General features: G+C 41.8%; 1 protein-coding gene across 3 annotated transcripts in view; it reads right to left on the reverse strand.

Moving 5' to 3' along the window:
* Positions 1 to 933: 933 nt before the first annotated feature.
* Positions 934 to 13,864, reverse strand: part of setd4 (SET domain containing 4) — a 31,141-nt gene continuing 18,210 nt past the window's right edge. For all 3 annotated transcript variants that reach the window (XM_072585608.1, XM_072585607.1, XM_072585609.1), the window contains 4 exons: positions 13,384 to 13,465; positions 7,663 to 7,743; positions 5,344 to 5,467; positions 934 to 1,589 (listed from right to left, as the gene is read on the reverse strand). In XM_072585608.1, the coding sequence (XP_072441709.1) occupies positions 1,446 to 1,589; positions 5,344 to 5,467; positions 7,663 to 7,743; positions 13,384 to 13,465 (431 nt within the window). In that variant the 3' untranslated portion in view covers positions 934 to 1,445. The remainder of the gene's footprint in view (positions 1,590 to 5,343; positions 5,468 to 7,662; positions 7,744 to 13,383; positions 13,466 to 13,864) is intronic.

Raw genomic sequence — 13,864 nt, forward strand, 5'->3', positions numbered from 1 at the left:
GCAATGGCTTTTCTCTTCATCTAAGTGTCACTTTCATCTTGACTCTAAACTTTAACTTTAGCAGCTTGTTCCTCTTATCAGCAAGCCCTCCCTCTAAGCTGCCTGACACAGATCAAGACTTGTGCCACTTATGGTTCTTTCCTCTATGACTGACGTGCAAAACTAGATGGGGCAATTTAACCACTATTGCTTCGAGGACATTTATTTTCCCTCCTTGTTTAGATGTCCTGGAGCAATACAGTGTCCTGTCCAAGAGATTCTGAGACTAAACACCAAGGGGAGGAAGTAGTGTAAGTTATAATGAGCAGGCTTTATGATTTAAAAAATAAGCAAAGACCATTATTTGTGTTTTGCTGTGGCAATTTTTTTCCTCTCTCCTCCCCTGAAGCTGTCATTATTTGCTGAGAATTGGACAGTTGCTGGACCTGCTGATACCTCAACAGTGGAATCATTCTTCATTTGGGAATCTCTACTGAGAGCGTGGGTAAGTACAGTACGTACTCATTCAAACTCAGAATGAATGTTTTCCTGCAGCTGTAAAGAATAACAAGCTGTGGTTCATTCTCTCCCTTCTACACGCCAGCACAACAGCAGTTAACTGAAGGTATAATCCAAATGAGTCTTGTTCCATTTCTCTTCTGTCGTACCTGTATACATTTTTAAAGTGTATGTCTAATTTCTTTTTATTAGTTACTATTGCATTCACTTGCACGTTCAGGCTGTGCACCGAGTACATCAACTGGCAAACAAAATTAGCTAAACTAGTCCAGGCCAGGATTCTGCAGGTCCATGTGACTCACCAATTTGCTACAGGTACAGTTTCTGTGTAGCTATTTTCTAGTCAACCTGTTTGGAGATGTTATTACAGACTTCTGGAACAGACCACAAGAATTCTTCAGCTGCAGGTACAAACTTGAAGCATCAAGAAACAGATTGACAACTGATCAGGTTTAGTAGACTTAACTACAAAAATGACAATACCCATGTTTAGAATCATTAAATACATCAGTTTTGTTAAATTTCTGAAAAATAGCTACTTAAAACAGCAGTAATTTTAATGTTGAAAAGCTCACACAATATATTTAAACTCGACTGGTCACTCCTCATTTATTCCAATGGGAAGGCAATAATTCATTGGAGAGGTTCCAATGAAATCAAACCGCCAGCACAGCTTTTATGTGAGGAACTGCACACTGTACCAGGTCACTGTGCAACAACTCCCTTTGCTTTTCCATTGTGCTGTCCTGTAGGGAGTTCATACTGATCATCTTCCTAAGTCTTTCATGAATGACAGCAGTATTAGCAAATGCTGTAGAATTTTTTTTTAAGAAAAAAAACAGGCATATTCACAACAAATTGTTTTAAACAATAAATGTGGTCTTCCCAGAGCCAAACAGCTGTTCAAGTCTGATCACTATTTACAGTCAAGCAGCAAGGAGTATTGCCTATGATCGTCTGGGAGCAGTAACTCTCATATTTTGTAATACTTCAGCTGAAGCTTGCAGTATCTGTAGTTCTTCTCTTCGCACATTTGCTACCAACTCCAGATGGTCTGAAACCTCAACAATTTCGTTTAATAGTCTAGAAATCTGCAAAGATGAAGACAAAAAAAAATCTGTTAAGTAAAACATTAGAACTACTTGGAAATCCAGAAACTCCAGTCATCCTGTCAACCCCATAAATTTGTCAAACAACCCTGCCAACATCACTCCCTCACTGCACACGGCAGTGCTAGCAATCCATAGGTGAGATGTGAATGACCTAATGAAGTTCACTGCGTGTTTAACCAACAAACTATTTGACATTCTTGGTTTAGTTACATATTATGTACCTGCTAAATGGGAAAAGTGATGCTTAGGTATTCTTAACCATTCTTCCTGAGCATTACCATCTACAAAATATAAGCTATCAACAGCCTGGAACAATATCCAGGCTTCGGCTAACAAGTGGCAAGTAACATCATGCCAGGAATGACCATCTCCAACAAGATATATTCTAACCACTTGACATTCAATAGTGTTACCATCACTGAATAGCCCACTATTAAAATCCCGGGGTTACCAGAAACTCAACTGGACTCCCAGTATAAATACAGTGGCTACAAGAGTAGGTCAGAAGCTAGGAATACTGCAGTAATAAACTCACCTCCTGCTTCCCCAAAGCCTGTCCAACATCTACAAGGCACAGTCGAAGAGTGTAATGGAATACTCAGCTTCAGCAACATCAAGAGGCTGGACATTGTCCATGACAAAGCAGCCCAACTGATTGACACACATCCACATTCAGAAACTCCAGTCATCCTGTCAACCCCATAAACCGTCCACCATTGACAGGCTGTAGTGTGTATTATCTACAAGAGTGGACAAGCAGGAAGCTAGAAGAACACAGCAAGCCAGGCAGCATTGGGGGTGGAGGAGTTAATGTTTTGGGTATAACCCTCCTTTGGGAATAGAGGAGGGGTTGAGGGGAGGGTTTTGGGTGGGGAGAGAGTGAGATAGTGATAGGTGAACACTGGTGGAGGTTACAGTCTGGTTGATCGATGGGAGGAACGAATCCGATTGATGGCTGGAAGGAAGGGAGGGGGACAGGCTGGGGTGTGAGTCGGGGGGAGGGAAGGGAGGTTATTTGAAATTGGAAAACTCAAATGTTGAGTCCTCCAGCCTGTAGGCTGCCCAGGAGGAAGATGAGGTGTTGTTCCACCAATTTGCAGTCTGATTCATTGTGGCAATGGAGGAGGTCGAGGATGGTTGTGTCAGAGAAGGGGAATTAAAATGGGCGGTGACTGGGAGATCAGGTTGGCCCCTGTGGGCCCAGCTGAGATGCTTGGTGAAACGTGCCCTTAGTTTATGTTTGGTCTTACCGATGTTGACAAGACCACAGCGGTAGCACTGGACGGTTTACGGTTATAAAGGAAGGTACCAGGGGTTCTGGATGGGGAGGTCTGGTGCAGCACGTGGCACGAACCAAAGAGTGATGAAGGGAGTGATTTTTGCAGAAGGCAAAAAGGGTTGGGGAGGGCAGGATGTTCTTGGTGATGGGGTATACTTGGAGTTGGCAGAAGTGTTTAAGGATCATACATTGGATGCAGAATGGTGGGGTGGAAGGTGAAGACAAGGGGGACCCTGTCTATATTATGTTTGGAGGGGTGGGGGTTTAAAGCAGTGGAGGGCTGCCTGGATGATAGAGGGAGGAAAAGCACATTGTTCAAAGTGGGTGGACATCTGGGATGCTTGCGAGTGGAATGTGTCCTCATCCGAGCAAAAGCAACAGACACGGAGGAATTGGGAAAACGGGATGGAGTTCGTGCAGGATACTGGGTGGGAGGAGCAGTATTCCAGGTAGTTATGGGAGTCTGTGGGTTTATGTCTGTCTGGAGACTGTCACTGGAAATGGAAATGAGGAGGTCAAGAAAGGGGATTGAGATGTCCGAGATGGACGAAGTGAATTTAAGGGCAGGGTGGAAGTTGTCGGTGAAGTCGATAAACTTCTCCAGTTCAGCCTGAGAGAAGATGCACTCCAGAAATTCACCTAAGATCCTTTGACAGCATTTTCCAAACCCATGACCACATCCATCTAGAAGGACAGCAGATACATGGGAACACCATCACCCGCAAGGTCCCCTCCAAAACACTTTACGATCTTGACTTGGTATTGCTGCTCCTTCACGGTTTCTGGGTCAAAATCCTGAAAATCCCTCCCTAATGTTTTGCTGGTCAACCTATAGCAAGCACATGGACAGCAAATCATCAACAGCTTCTCAAGGGCAACTAGGGATGGACAATAAATGCTGACCCAGCTGACACCCATGTCCCACAAGTGAAAAAAGCATTAAAAAATAGTTGCTGGACTAGCCAGTGAATGAATAAAACAAATATCCTTTTTGACCCCAATACTTGCACTTGCCTAAAGCATTTGCGGGCAAAGACCAAGAATCAGCTAGAATAAGAAAATACAATTTTAATAAGTGCCTTCCTCTTGGGATGGACGTGAGTTTTTTTTTTGAGTCTTGGAATTACTTTAACAGAAGTGTGGACAAGGTAGATTATTGAATATATCTTTAAAGCAGATTTGTGACTGATATGGGAGTCAAAGGTTGTCAGAGACAGGCAAGAATGTTCAGCTGAGGACAAAAATCAGATCAGTCATGATCTTATTAAGTGTCAGAGCAGGCTTGAGAGGCTGATTGGCCTCCTCTTATTCCAATTCACCACTTGTGCATATCAACAGGACCAACCTCCCAGCACTAATTTCCGATCACTAGTAACAAAGCACTTTGCTTTTATTTTAATCTGGTAGCTTCTCCAGCATCCTCATAAAATAAATTTGCCCAGTGAAATTTTTTAAAAAGCAGGTATTACTTACAAGAGGTCATTCAGGATGTCGCAAGTTTAATTTTTGAGCCCAAACAGGCATGAAAAGCAATTTAACTTTGCTAACATTGGAAGGAGAGACAGAGGTCACACCTCTGTGATTTTAACACATCTTTGGTCACACTTCTGCCTTGGGTGTTTGATTCAGTGCAGAACTCTATTTAAGTACTTTCTTTTATTCTTCTTGTACCTCAAGAGGGTGTTGGGTTGTGGAGACAGAATACTTTCACTGAATCTCTTTAGATATATGTGACAATAAATAAATCATTCATCTTGATAAATTGAAAGGCAGGCATGAGGGGTCCAACAGCCACCTCCTGCTCCTACCTTTTAGGTTCTTATGATACAGAGGCCCATTATCCCATTGCTGACTCTTTGAAAGAGTTGCCCAATAAGTCTCTCTACTTTCTGACAGTCGTACACCTTTTCCTTTTCAAATATATCGCTGATGTCCTGTGGGAAATTATTACTAAGTTTGCTTCCACTACCTTTTCAGGCAATGCATTCCAGATCATTGCAGCTTCACTGTGAAAAGGCAAAATAATCACAGATCCTCTCTGACTCTTTTGATCTTGAATCCATGTTCTCTGGTATAGTGACCCACTCATCTGTGGGAATAATCTCAATTTCCTGATTCTTAACGAGAGCAGTCACGATTTTGAACACTTTTAAAATCTTCCCTTAGCCTTCTCTGTTTGCAGTTTTTCCAAGGGTGTCCCACGTCACTGAAGTCCCTCATCTCTGGCATCATTCTGCTATGTGACCTCTGCATCCCCTCCACCATCTTGACATCTTCCCTAAACTGTGATGCTCAGAACTGTACACAATTTCCTGGTTGAAGATTATCAAGGTTTTGGAAACTTTGTGCATAATTTGCATGTTTGAGTTCATACCTATGGCTCTCTTGAGAAACTAAGGATCCTATGTACAGTTGGCATGATAAAGTGAAACATCACAAGGTAAGAACACTCACGTTTTGCATCGCTTTCTGGTTTTCATTGATTAGATGGAAACAGATTTTCTCCGCAAGCTCCAAACTGCCCAACTCATTATCAGCAGTGATAGACAGGCCAAGCAAGACCTTCTTCCTTTGTAAACTGCAAGACACAAAGAATCAATCATTCCAATTTCACCAGAGAGTGGAGTAGCAAGTTTTTCTTATACACCATGCCTTTAACATGAAGCTGTTTGAATTCTTTCCTTTCTAGACTCAATGGAAGATTATTTCACCTTTGTGCTCAGAACATAAGCAAGCCTAACAGACTGAGTTTTATTCCTAGCTATCTTGAAATGCTGATGGTTTTTCTCCTTAGTCCATTGATGATGATGCTCCCCTAATGATGTTTGGTAGGAAACTGGTCCAGTTACAAGGAAAGAGTGAAACAATAAAACAGAAATAGGTCATTCAACCAGACCATGACTGATCTTTATCACAACTCCATTTACTCACCATTGTCCCACATCTGTTGAAATCCTTAACAAAAAGCATTCAACCTCAATCCTGAAATGCTCAGTGACTCATCCTGCACAGCCGTTTGGAGATGGGGAGTTCCAGATTTCACTCCTAAACACATCTCTAAATTTTAAAATTACCATCTTGTTCTGATTCCCCCACCAGAGGCAACAATTTCCCTAAATCCCCACCATCAAATCTCTTTATCATTATAATTAGCTCAGTTAAATCACCTCAAACATTCTAAAATCAAGCAAACATGTTTATGCAGCTTGCTTGTATAATTTAGCCTTTTTGAGCCCTGTAAGCATTCTGGTGAGTTTGTCAATATATACTTCCTCAAGTTCCACATCCAAAACTGAATACAATCCTCCAGAGACGGTCTGGTCAAGGCTTTATACAATTGAAATATCACATCCTCACTTTTGAATTCCAATTTCCTTTAGATGAAGGTCAATATTCTATTAGCCTTTTTGATTATTTCTGTACTTTTCAAGAATTCTTGTATGGGCTATGAGCATCGTTCACATTTGTTCCCCATCCCTAATTATCCCTTGAACAGTGTGGCCTTCTAAGACCATTTCAGAGCTCAGTTATGAGTCAGTCATATTTTTGTGAACCTGGAGTCACACATAAGGGAGACATTGTGAGGACAGCAGGTTTCTTTTTCCGAGAGGACACCAGTGCAGCAGATGTAGTTTTTTGATAACAATCAACATTGGTTACATTCGCACCATTACTGAATTCAAATTTCGCCGTCTGCCATGGTTGGATTCCAACCCATAACCCCAGAACATCAGCCTGGTGTTCCGGATTTGTGATCCAACTTTTGGCAATTTATATAAACGCCTATAAGACAACTCCATTCTTCCCACTCAGCTATTTTAGGCTCCTTTATACACAATTCATTTCCTCTCTTCCTCCACAGTGATCAATCATTTCTTCAACTAGACCTCATTTTCATCCAATCAATATAGCTGTGCTTCCACCCATCTCCATTCCTATTTACTATTCTCTTTATAGTTCCTCTTAATGTTTACTAAGTTTACGCTTCTGATTCACTTGTTTTATTTATACCATATATATTTATGAAGATATCTTTCAAGCATATAAATGTCTTCACCTTACCAATGACGTCTGTTTTTTTCTCCTCACACTGTGAATATGCCCCTCACATCTCCCCAACTAAATTAAATCCTTCTTTGCTGCTCTATTTATCCTTTCTGTAAGGTTCCGTTTTGTTGGTGAAGCCATTCCATCCAAAAAAAAATCCATCTCCAGAACCTGATGCTTCCCTTTCACACAATCATTCTCGCTAGGCACTGACAAACTCATTCTTCTCCTGTCTGGTCCAATACTTGGCTTTAGAAGTAATGCAACAACTCCAACTGTAGAGGTTCTGCTTATTAATCTAGAACCTAATTCTTTTGAATTCCTTCACACAATCTCGCACCTACTCCTACATGAGAAACCATGTCTCTGAATTCTGACTCTACCATTCCCACAACATTTATTCTTTGCCCTACAATGTCCTGTGCATCCTCTAACTTTCATGGCTCGCGTGTACAAAATAAATCACTTAACCATCTAACTAGAGAATCTTTGCATGCATTTTCATCTGTAGTTTATCATAACACAAGCTCTAAGTTCAATTAGAAGTGGCAAAAGGAACAAGCATCTTTTAAAGGACTCAAACCTTTTAAGAACTAGCATAGACCACTCTCTCTCAGGCATTCTCCCAGTCATTCTTTTGGTCAAGGTAAATGGTGCAAAAATTTGTGAAGGATACCCGGTAGTTATAAAATGCAGAATACTTTCTCTGAAATCTAAGACACCTACTATTCCTCTGCTCTAAGACAGAAGATCTTAAGAACTGTCAGAAGCCTCCAAGATGGTCCATCGAATCCAAACGTCAGGTTTCTGGAAACAAAGAAGAATAAAATAGTCCCTGGATTGATTGTAAAACAAAGATTTCACTAAGAAAACAAACTTGTTAAAATAACTCTGGTACACTTGCATTGATTAACTTGAGGCTGAATGTGTAATCAGAGTTTTTGCTGTTTAGATGTTAAATTTTGCTTCTTATTTTACAATCTTGAAATGAAACTTCGGAGAAGCTCTGGGAGGTGCACCCATTTTGGCCCCAGACCAGACTAGCAATTTTTTATTATGATCCCAGACAATTTCATCAAATTATGCCACATTCTAGTTATGGACCAGTAACCTTTGTTTTGAAGTATATAAAGGGGGGTTCCAGTGAACTTTCAAAGAGGATAAAGCCAGCTTCCACCGTTCTGAACAAACAATAGTTTACAAATCAAGGTTAAAAATCACACAACACCAGGTTATAATCCAACAGGTTTAATTGGAAGAACAAATTTTTGGAACGTCAGGTTCCTGACGAAGGAGTAGCGCTCCAAAAGCCTGTACTTCCGAATAAACCTGTTGGACTATAACCTGGTGTTGTGAGATTTTTAACTTTGTCCATCCCAGTCCAACCCTGGCACCTCCACATCATGTTTACTGTACAAGTTAGAGAGTAATATCATGTACAATATAGATGCAAATTATTTCTAATGCCCAGAATTTACAGAATCGGTGGTAAATCATTTGTAGGATGTGGGAGTCACTGGCTGGCCAGCATTTATTGCCTGTACCTAACACATAGCAAATGTCATCATGAGAAATCATATGGATTTTTCAGTAGCTCTCCCCAGACATTAATGGCATGATGGTTATTAAATCTCATCCAACTACAGAAGGAATTACAATTTGTCATTTATTGCTGAGCCAGCCTTGGAACCTCCTCTCAAGAGCTGCACCATTATGGACTGCTCCTGCTCTAAATCAATTAGAATTCTACTTGGTCTACACTCCCCTCCCCAGCTGGACTCCAGCACTAATTCACCACCATTTCTCTGACTCTTCATTGACAGCGGACTTCACCAAATCAGATCTGTCCCTGAGTTTTTCCTGAGCTCTAATCCTGCTCAGCTGCATGAAGCAAATACGGCTCTGAGACTTCTCAATCCCCAAAAATCTCAGGTGCACTGAAGAATTAATGCTCACTGGCTCCCACTCTCACAGCTTCCCCCAATACAGAGCCAGTGACTTTGTCAGCTCCACGTGACTTCTTCTGATTCCTACCTCCACAGAGCTAGTCAACTGCTCTTCAATTCTTCTCAGCAGAAGAGCTCACAATCAGTCGCACACACATAGGAGCTTACCCGTTCCTTGGGGTGGCTCAGTGGTAGGCATTGCTGACTCACAGTGCTAGAGACCTGGGTTCGATTCCAGCCTCGGGTGACTGACTGTGTGGAGTTTGCACATTCTCCCTGTGTCTATGTGGGTTTCCTCTGGGTGCTCTGGTTTCCTCCCAGAGTCCAAAGATGTGCAGGTTAGGTGATTTGACCGTGGTAAATTGTCCATAGTATTAGGTGCATTAGTCAGAGGGAAGGAAGTCTGGGTGGGTTACTCTTCGGACTTGTTGGGCCGAAGAACCTGTTTCCACACTGTAGGGAATCTAATCTAATCTAAATGATATTTCAAAACTGCCCTGAATTGTCTGAAGTGACCTGCTGAAACCATTGCAATAAACCCTGCTCCTACTTTCAAGTAAAGTTGAATGTTGGCATGTAAAATCTTTTGGAATGGTCTGCTCTCTGCATGTTGTATTCCCAGGACACTAGATATTTGTTCCTTCATCCACCATGGAGCAGAAACACACAGTGACCAAAAAGAATTTATTTCAGTCTAACTAATTTCCCTTTCCATGCCCTGTTCACTCAAAGTCATTGATGCCTTGCTGGACTACAGTGTTATAAACCCAGAGGACCAACAACTGGATGTGAATCTTGGTCAGTGTCAGCAGATTCCTGAGTGGTGGCGATGTCACTGCTGAGTCTAATTCAGTTCTTTGCACAACATTGATACAGCCACAATGCTGAGCTTTCAATCAATACTTTCCACGAGTATTGTTCTCTTCTAAGGACTGGGAATCAGACCGAATGTAACCCAACAGCACATTGGTTAAAATTAGCACAGAAAGGGATGCAAACTTTACTCAACGTCTTTATTATGGATTAGATAAGCATACTGAGCCACTGAAGGAAGTGGGTTACAGGTTTCATCCTGGATTTCAGATGATATCTAATACAGACAAGGTGTTACAGGAAAACACCAAGCAGTGATATGTCATTTTCAATGTGGTTAGAAAAGTTAGAGTTGGGAAAAATCACAAACTTGATTATGGGTTCAGTGCACACTCTACAGCCAAGTTGTGGGAACAGCCAGTCAGCAGCAATTGGTAGCATTCTTCCCTCTGATCAAGGAGGGAAGACTTTTGCTCCAGCGACCTGAGTACAATATGTAGATTCTTGATGCAGGACATAGCATTGCACTGTCAGAGATACTGTCCATTGGGCAGGTATTACACTGAAGCCCATCTCCTCTTTCAGGTGAATGTTAAAGATCCCGTGGGACTATTTCAGAGAGGTCCAGGAGAGTTAGCCTTTTTTTTCCTGAATTAACATGACTAAAAAGCAAAACTGCACAAAAGATTCCTGCTGTCTTATAATCTCGATGACTGTGGCGTGCAGCCAGAGCTAAACATACTGCTGACTGGCTGCAATCCCAATAGGTGGCCCATGTGTGCCTGTGGGGGTAACACAAGTTTACTCAGCACCTGCTTCGTAAAGGGGAAGTGCAGTTTGACTGTCACAGCCTGAATAAACTGTGTGTTGCCGTAGCCATGGTGACAGTTTTTAAAACCCAGTATCAGAGAGAGATTTCCTGGAGAGTAATGGGATTTTGTTGACATTAGAATTTATGAGCTAACAAAGTAAACAGATAGCAGATTCTGGAATTTTTTCTTGAGCTTAGGGTAAAGCTTGAAAATAAGCTTTTAGGTTTCAGGATTGTAGACATTGCAGCTGAAGCTGGATGTAAAACAAACAGCTGTTATGAGAAAGGGAGGTAATTCAGGACCATTAAGAAAGAGGTTACCTCTGTGTCCGGAGATCAGTTTAAAAGTTCCATATCAGAAGGGTTGTGTGAAGCTCAGAAAGTCTAGGCTCAGTTATATGACAAATCAAGGAAGAAACTGTTAGATTCTCATGACCAAGAATTAAAGTCAAACTCCACATGGGTCAGAGAAGGTTTTTTTATCAGGTGTTTGAGTACTATAATGGAAAGCTGTTGGGATTAAAAGGATCATATTTTACTGCTGGTTTCAAAATGTGCATTATATGTAAATTATTTGGTTTATTGTATTCTACTCTTCCGTGTAATAAACTTTGGCGTTATTGTTAAAGCTGTGTTCCCCAGGAATCAGTGTTGAGACTCTTTCTGTTTCCAATTTATATGAATAATTTGCAGGTGAGTGTTCATGGCAAAATCTCCAAATTTGATGATGATATTAAGCTAGGGAGAATAGTGGTTTGTGAGGATGATGCTAAGCGACTTCAAAGGGGCATTGACAAGTTGGCCAAATGGACAGATACTTTGCAGATGAATTTCAATACAGAGAAATATGAATTAATGCATTTTGTAGGAGAAACAGGGGAGACAATACAGACTCAATGGTACAGCTTTGAGGAAAGTACAGGTGCAGAGGGACCTTGGGGTTCATGCACATTATTCTCTGAAGGTGGCCAGTCAAGTTGAAACAGTTGTTAAGAAGGTTAATAGGATCCTTGGGTTTATAAATAGAGGTGAAAGTGAGGACTGCAGATGCTGGAGATCAGAGCTGAAAATGTGTTGCTGGAAAAGCACAGCAGGTCAGGCAGCATCCAAGGAGCAGGAGAATCGACGTTTCGGGCATAAGCCCTTCTTCAGGAATGAGGAAAGTGTGTCCAGCAGGCTAAGATAAAAGGTAGGGAGGAGGGACTTGGGGGAGGGGCATTGGAAATGCGATAGGTGGAAGGAGGTCAAGGTGAGGGTGATAGACCGGAGTGGGGTGAGGGCGGAGAGGTCTGGAAGAAGATTGCAGGTTAGGAAGGCTTAGGTTAGGAATTCGAGGGATTTGACTGAGACAAGGTGGGGGGAGAGGAAATGAGGAAACTGGAGAAATCTGAGCTCATCCCTTGTGGTTGGAGGGTTCCCAGGCTATAGGGTTCCTATAGGGTTCCTATAAATAGAGGCACAGAGTATAAAAGCAAGGAAGTGATGCTATAATTCTGTGATACCTTTTAGAGTCTCTGTTATCTCCCCACACAGCAAAACACGGTCAGCTTTGCAATGCCAGTAATGTGGCATGCACCAGGCTGAGAGACTCAGTCATCAAAACGGAGACCCACCAATGACTAACTCTCTGCGAATGCCACCTTCATCCAATCCTTCCAACCTGCATCTCCTGGCATGCACAGTATCATGCAGGAACGAGCACACTTGCAGGTGCAAGATGGTTGCAGGGGTAGTGCATGAAGTGGCCAGAAGCAGACCAGCTATCTTTGGACTGCCACGTTCCCACTGAACCAACACCAGGGCACTGAGAATCTAACTCTGCAGCTCTTGAATCTGTTAAAACCACATAGTTACACATGTTGAGCGCTGATTCATGACCTGATGACAGAATAAACAGGATATGGTACCTATCGTTTGATGTGGGATAGATAAGTGCCACAAAACAATTGTACCCACCCTTAAGAATCAATAATCTAATCTGCACGTGTAAAGGGCACTGGCAGGCAGCTGACTACTCTGTGTGCAGTATCCTTTGAAGTTAGCAAATGCAAGGCAAAAAGTGAGTTCCCAAAATTAAACTGGATGTGTTTTTTTTGTAAGAATTCCTGTGATGAAGAAAATAATAAGGTTATCCTGATTTCCTGTAGTGGATAGATTAATACATCTAACTTTGCCTCTTTGTATACATTTGTGCACCGCAAGTCTGGGGGAGTGTTTTTCAGCTGGAGAGAATGACAGAATGCATAAGGCGGCACACCCGATCTGAGTCTGTACCTTGTGAAGGATCCATGGCCTGAACAGTACCACCCTGATCAAGTCTGAAGCAAACCACTCCAGTCACACCAACACTGAGTCCAGTCAACTGTTACTGAACTGGATCAGTGGAGATGGAGCCCAGAGAAAGAGGGAGAGAAAATTTAAGTACTCAAAGGCAATTTTTCTCTCTCTCTCTGGGCTCCAAATCCCCCTATTCCTTGACTCATTTTCCACCCCACATCAGTATAAATACCACCTTCTCTGAGCTGTTATCAATTTTGAAGGAGGGTCACTGAAACATTAATCCTGTTTCTTTCTCCACAGATGCTGCCAGACCTACTGAGTTTCTCCAACTATTTCCGATTTTGTGGGTTCTCCTCAACAGTGCTTGGTGAAGTTGTTAATTGAGGTACAAAACAGCTCAGCTGGTCTAGCAGCATGTGGAGAGAAATCAGCATTAACTCTGATTTCTCTTCACAGATGTTGCCAGACCTAATGAGCTTTTCCAGCAATTTCTGTTTTTGTTTCTGATTTACAGCATCTGCAGTTCTGTCAGATTTTATTAATCTGTTTTTCCCAATCAGGTAATTTTAACCAGCCACGAGACACCACAATACTTACTCCAGGAGGCCTTCGTCCTGTAGAAACAACATCTTCCTGTTCACTAGTTTGTCCTTTTCAGAAACGTGGTTACAAAGGAGTTCTGAAAGCAAGATTAAAAAGTGTATGACTTCAAATTTAAAGCACCACCTTTTCCATTTATTCAACAAGTAATGGTGAAAACATGGGAATAAAACTGAGTTAGAAACATGTCCACAAAGTGTGTCCTGACAACAGGTCCACAGTCAGAGATGGTGGCATCATGGTAATGACACTGCACTAGTTAACAAGAGGCCCAGGCTAATGCTGTGGGATTACGGGTTCAAATCTCACCAAGGCAGCAACTGAAATCTGAATTAACTTCATGAATCTGGAATGACTAAAGCTAGTCACAGTGATGTTGAACATATCAACGATCACTGACTGTTGTAAAAACTCATCTGGTCGACCGATGCCCTTTAGAGAAGGAAATCGGCTTCCCATTGCTACACATAACTCCAGA

This window comes from Chiloscyllium punctatum, chromosome 15, assembly GCF_047496795.1.
Source record: "Chiloscyllium punctatum isolate Juve2018m chromosome 15, sChiPun1.3, whole genome shotgun sequence".
Classification (NCBI taxonomy): Eukaryota; Metazoa; Chordata; class Chondrichthyes; order Orectolobiformes; family Hemiscylliidae; genus Chiloscyllium; species Chiloscyllium punctatum.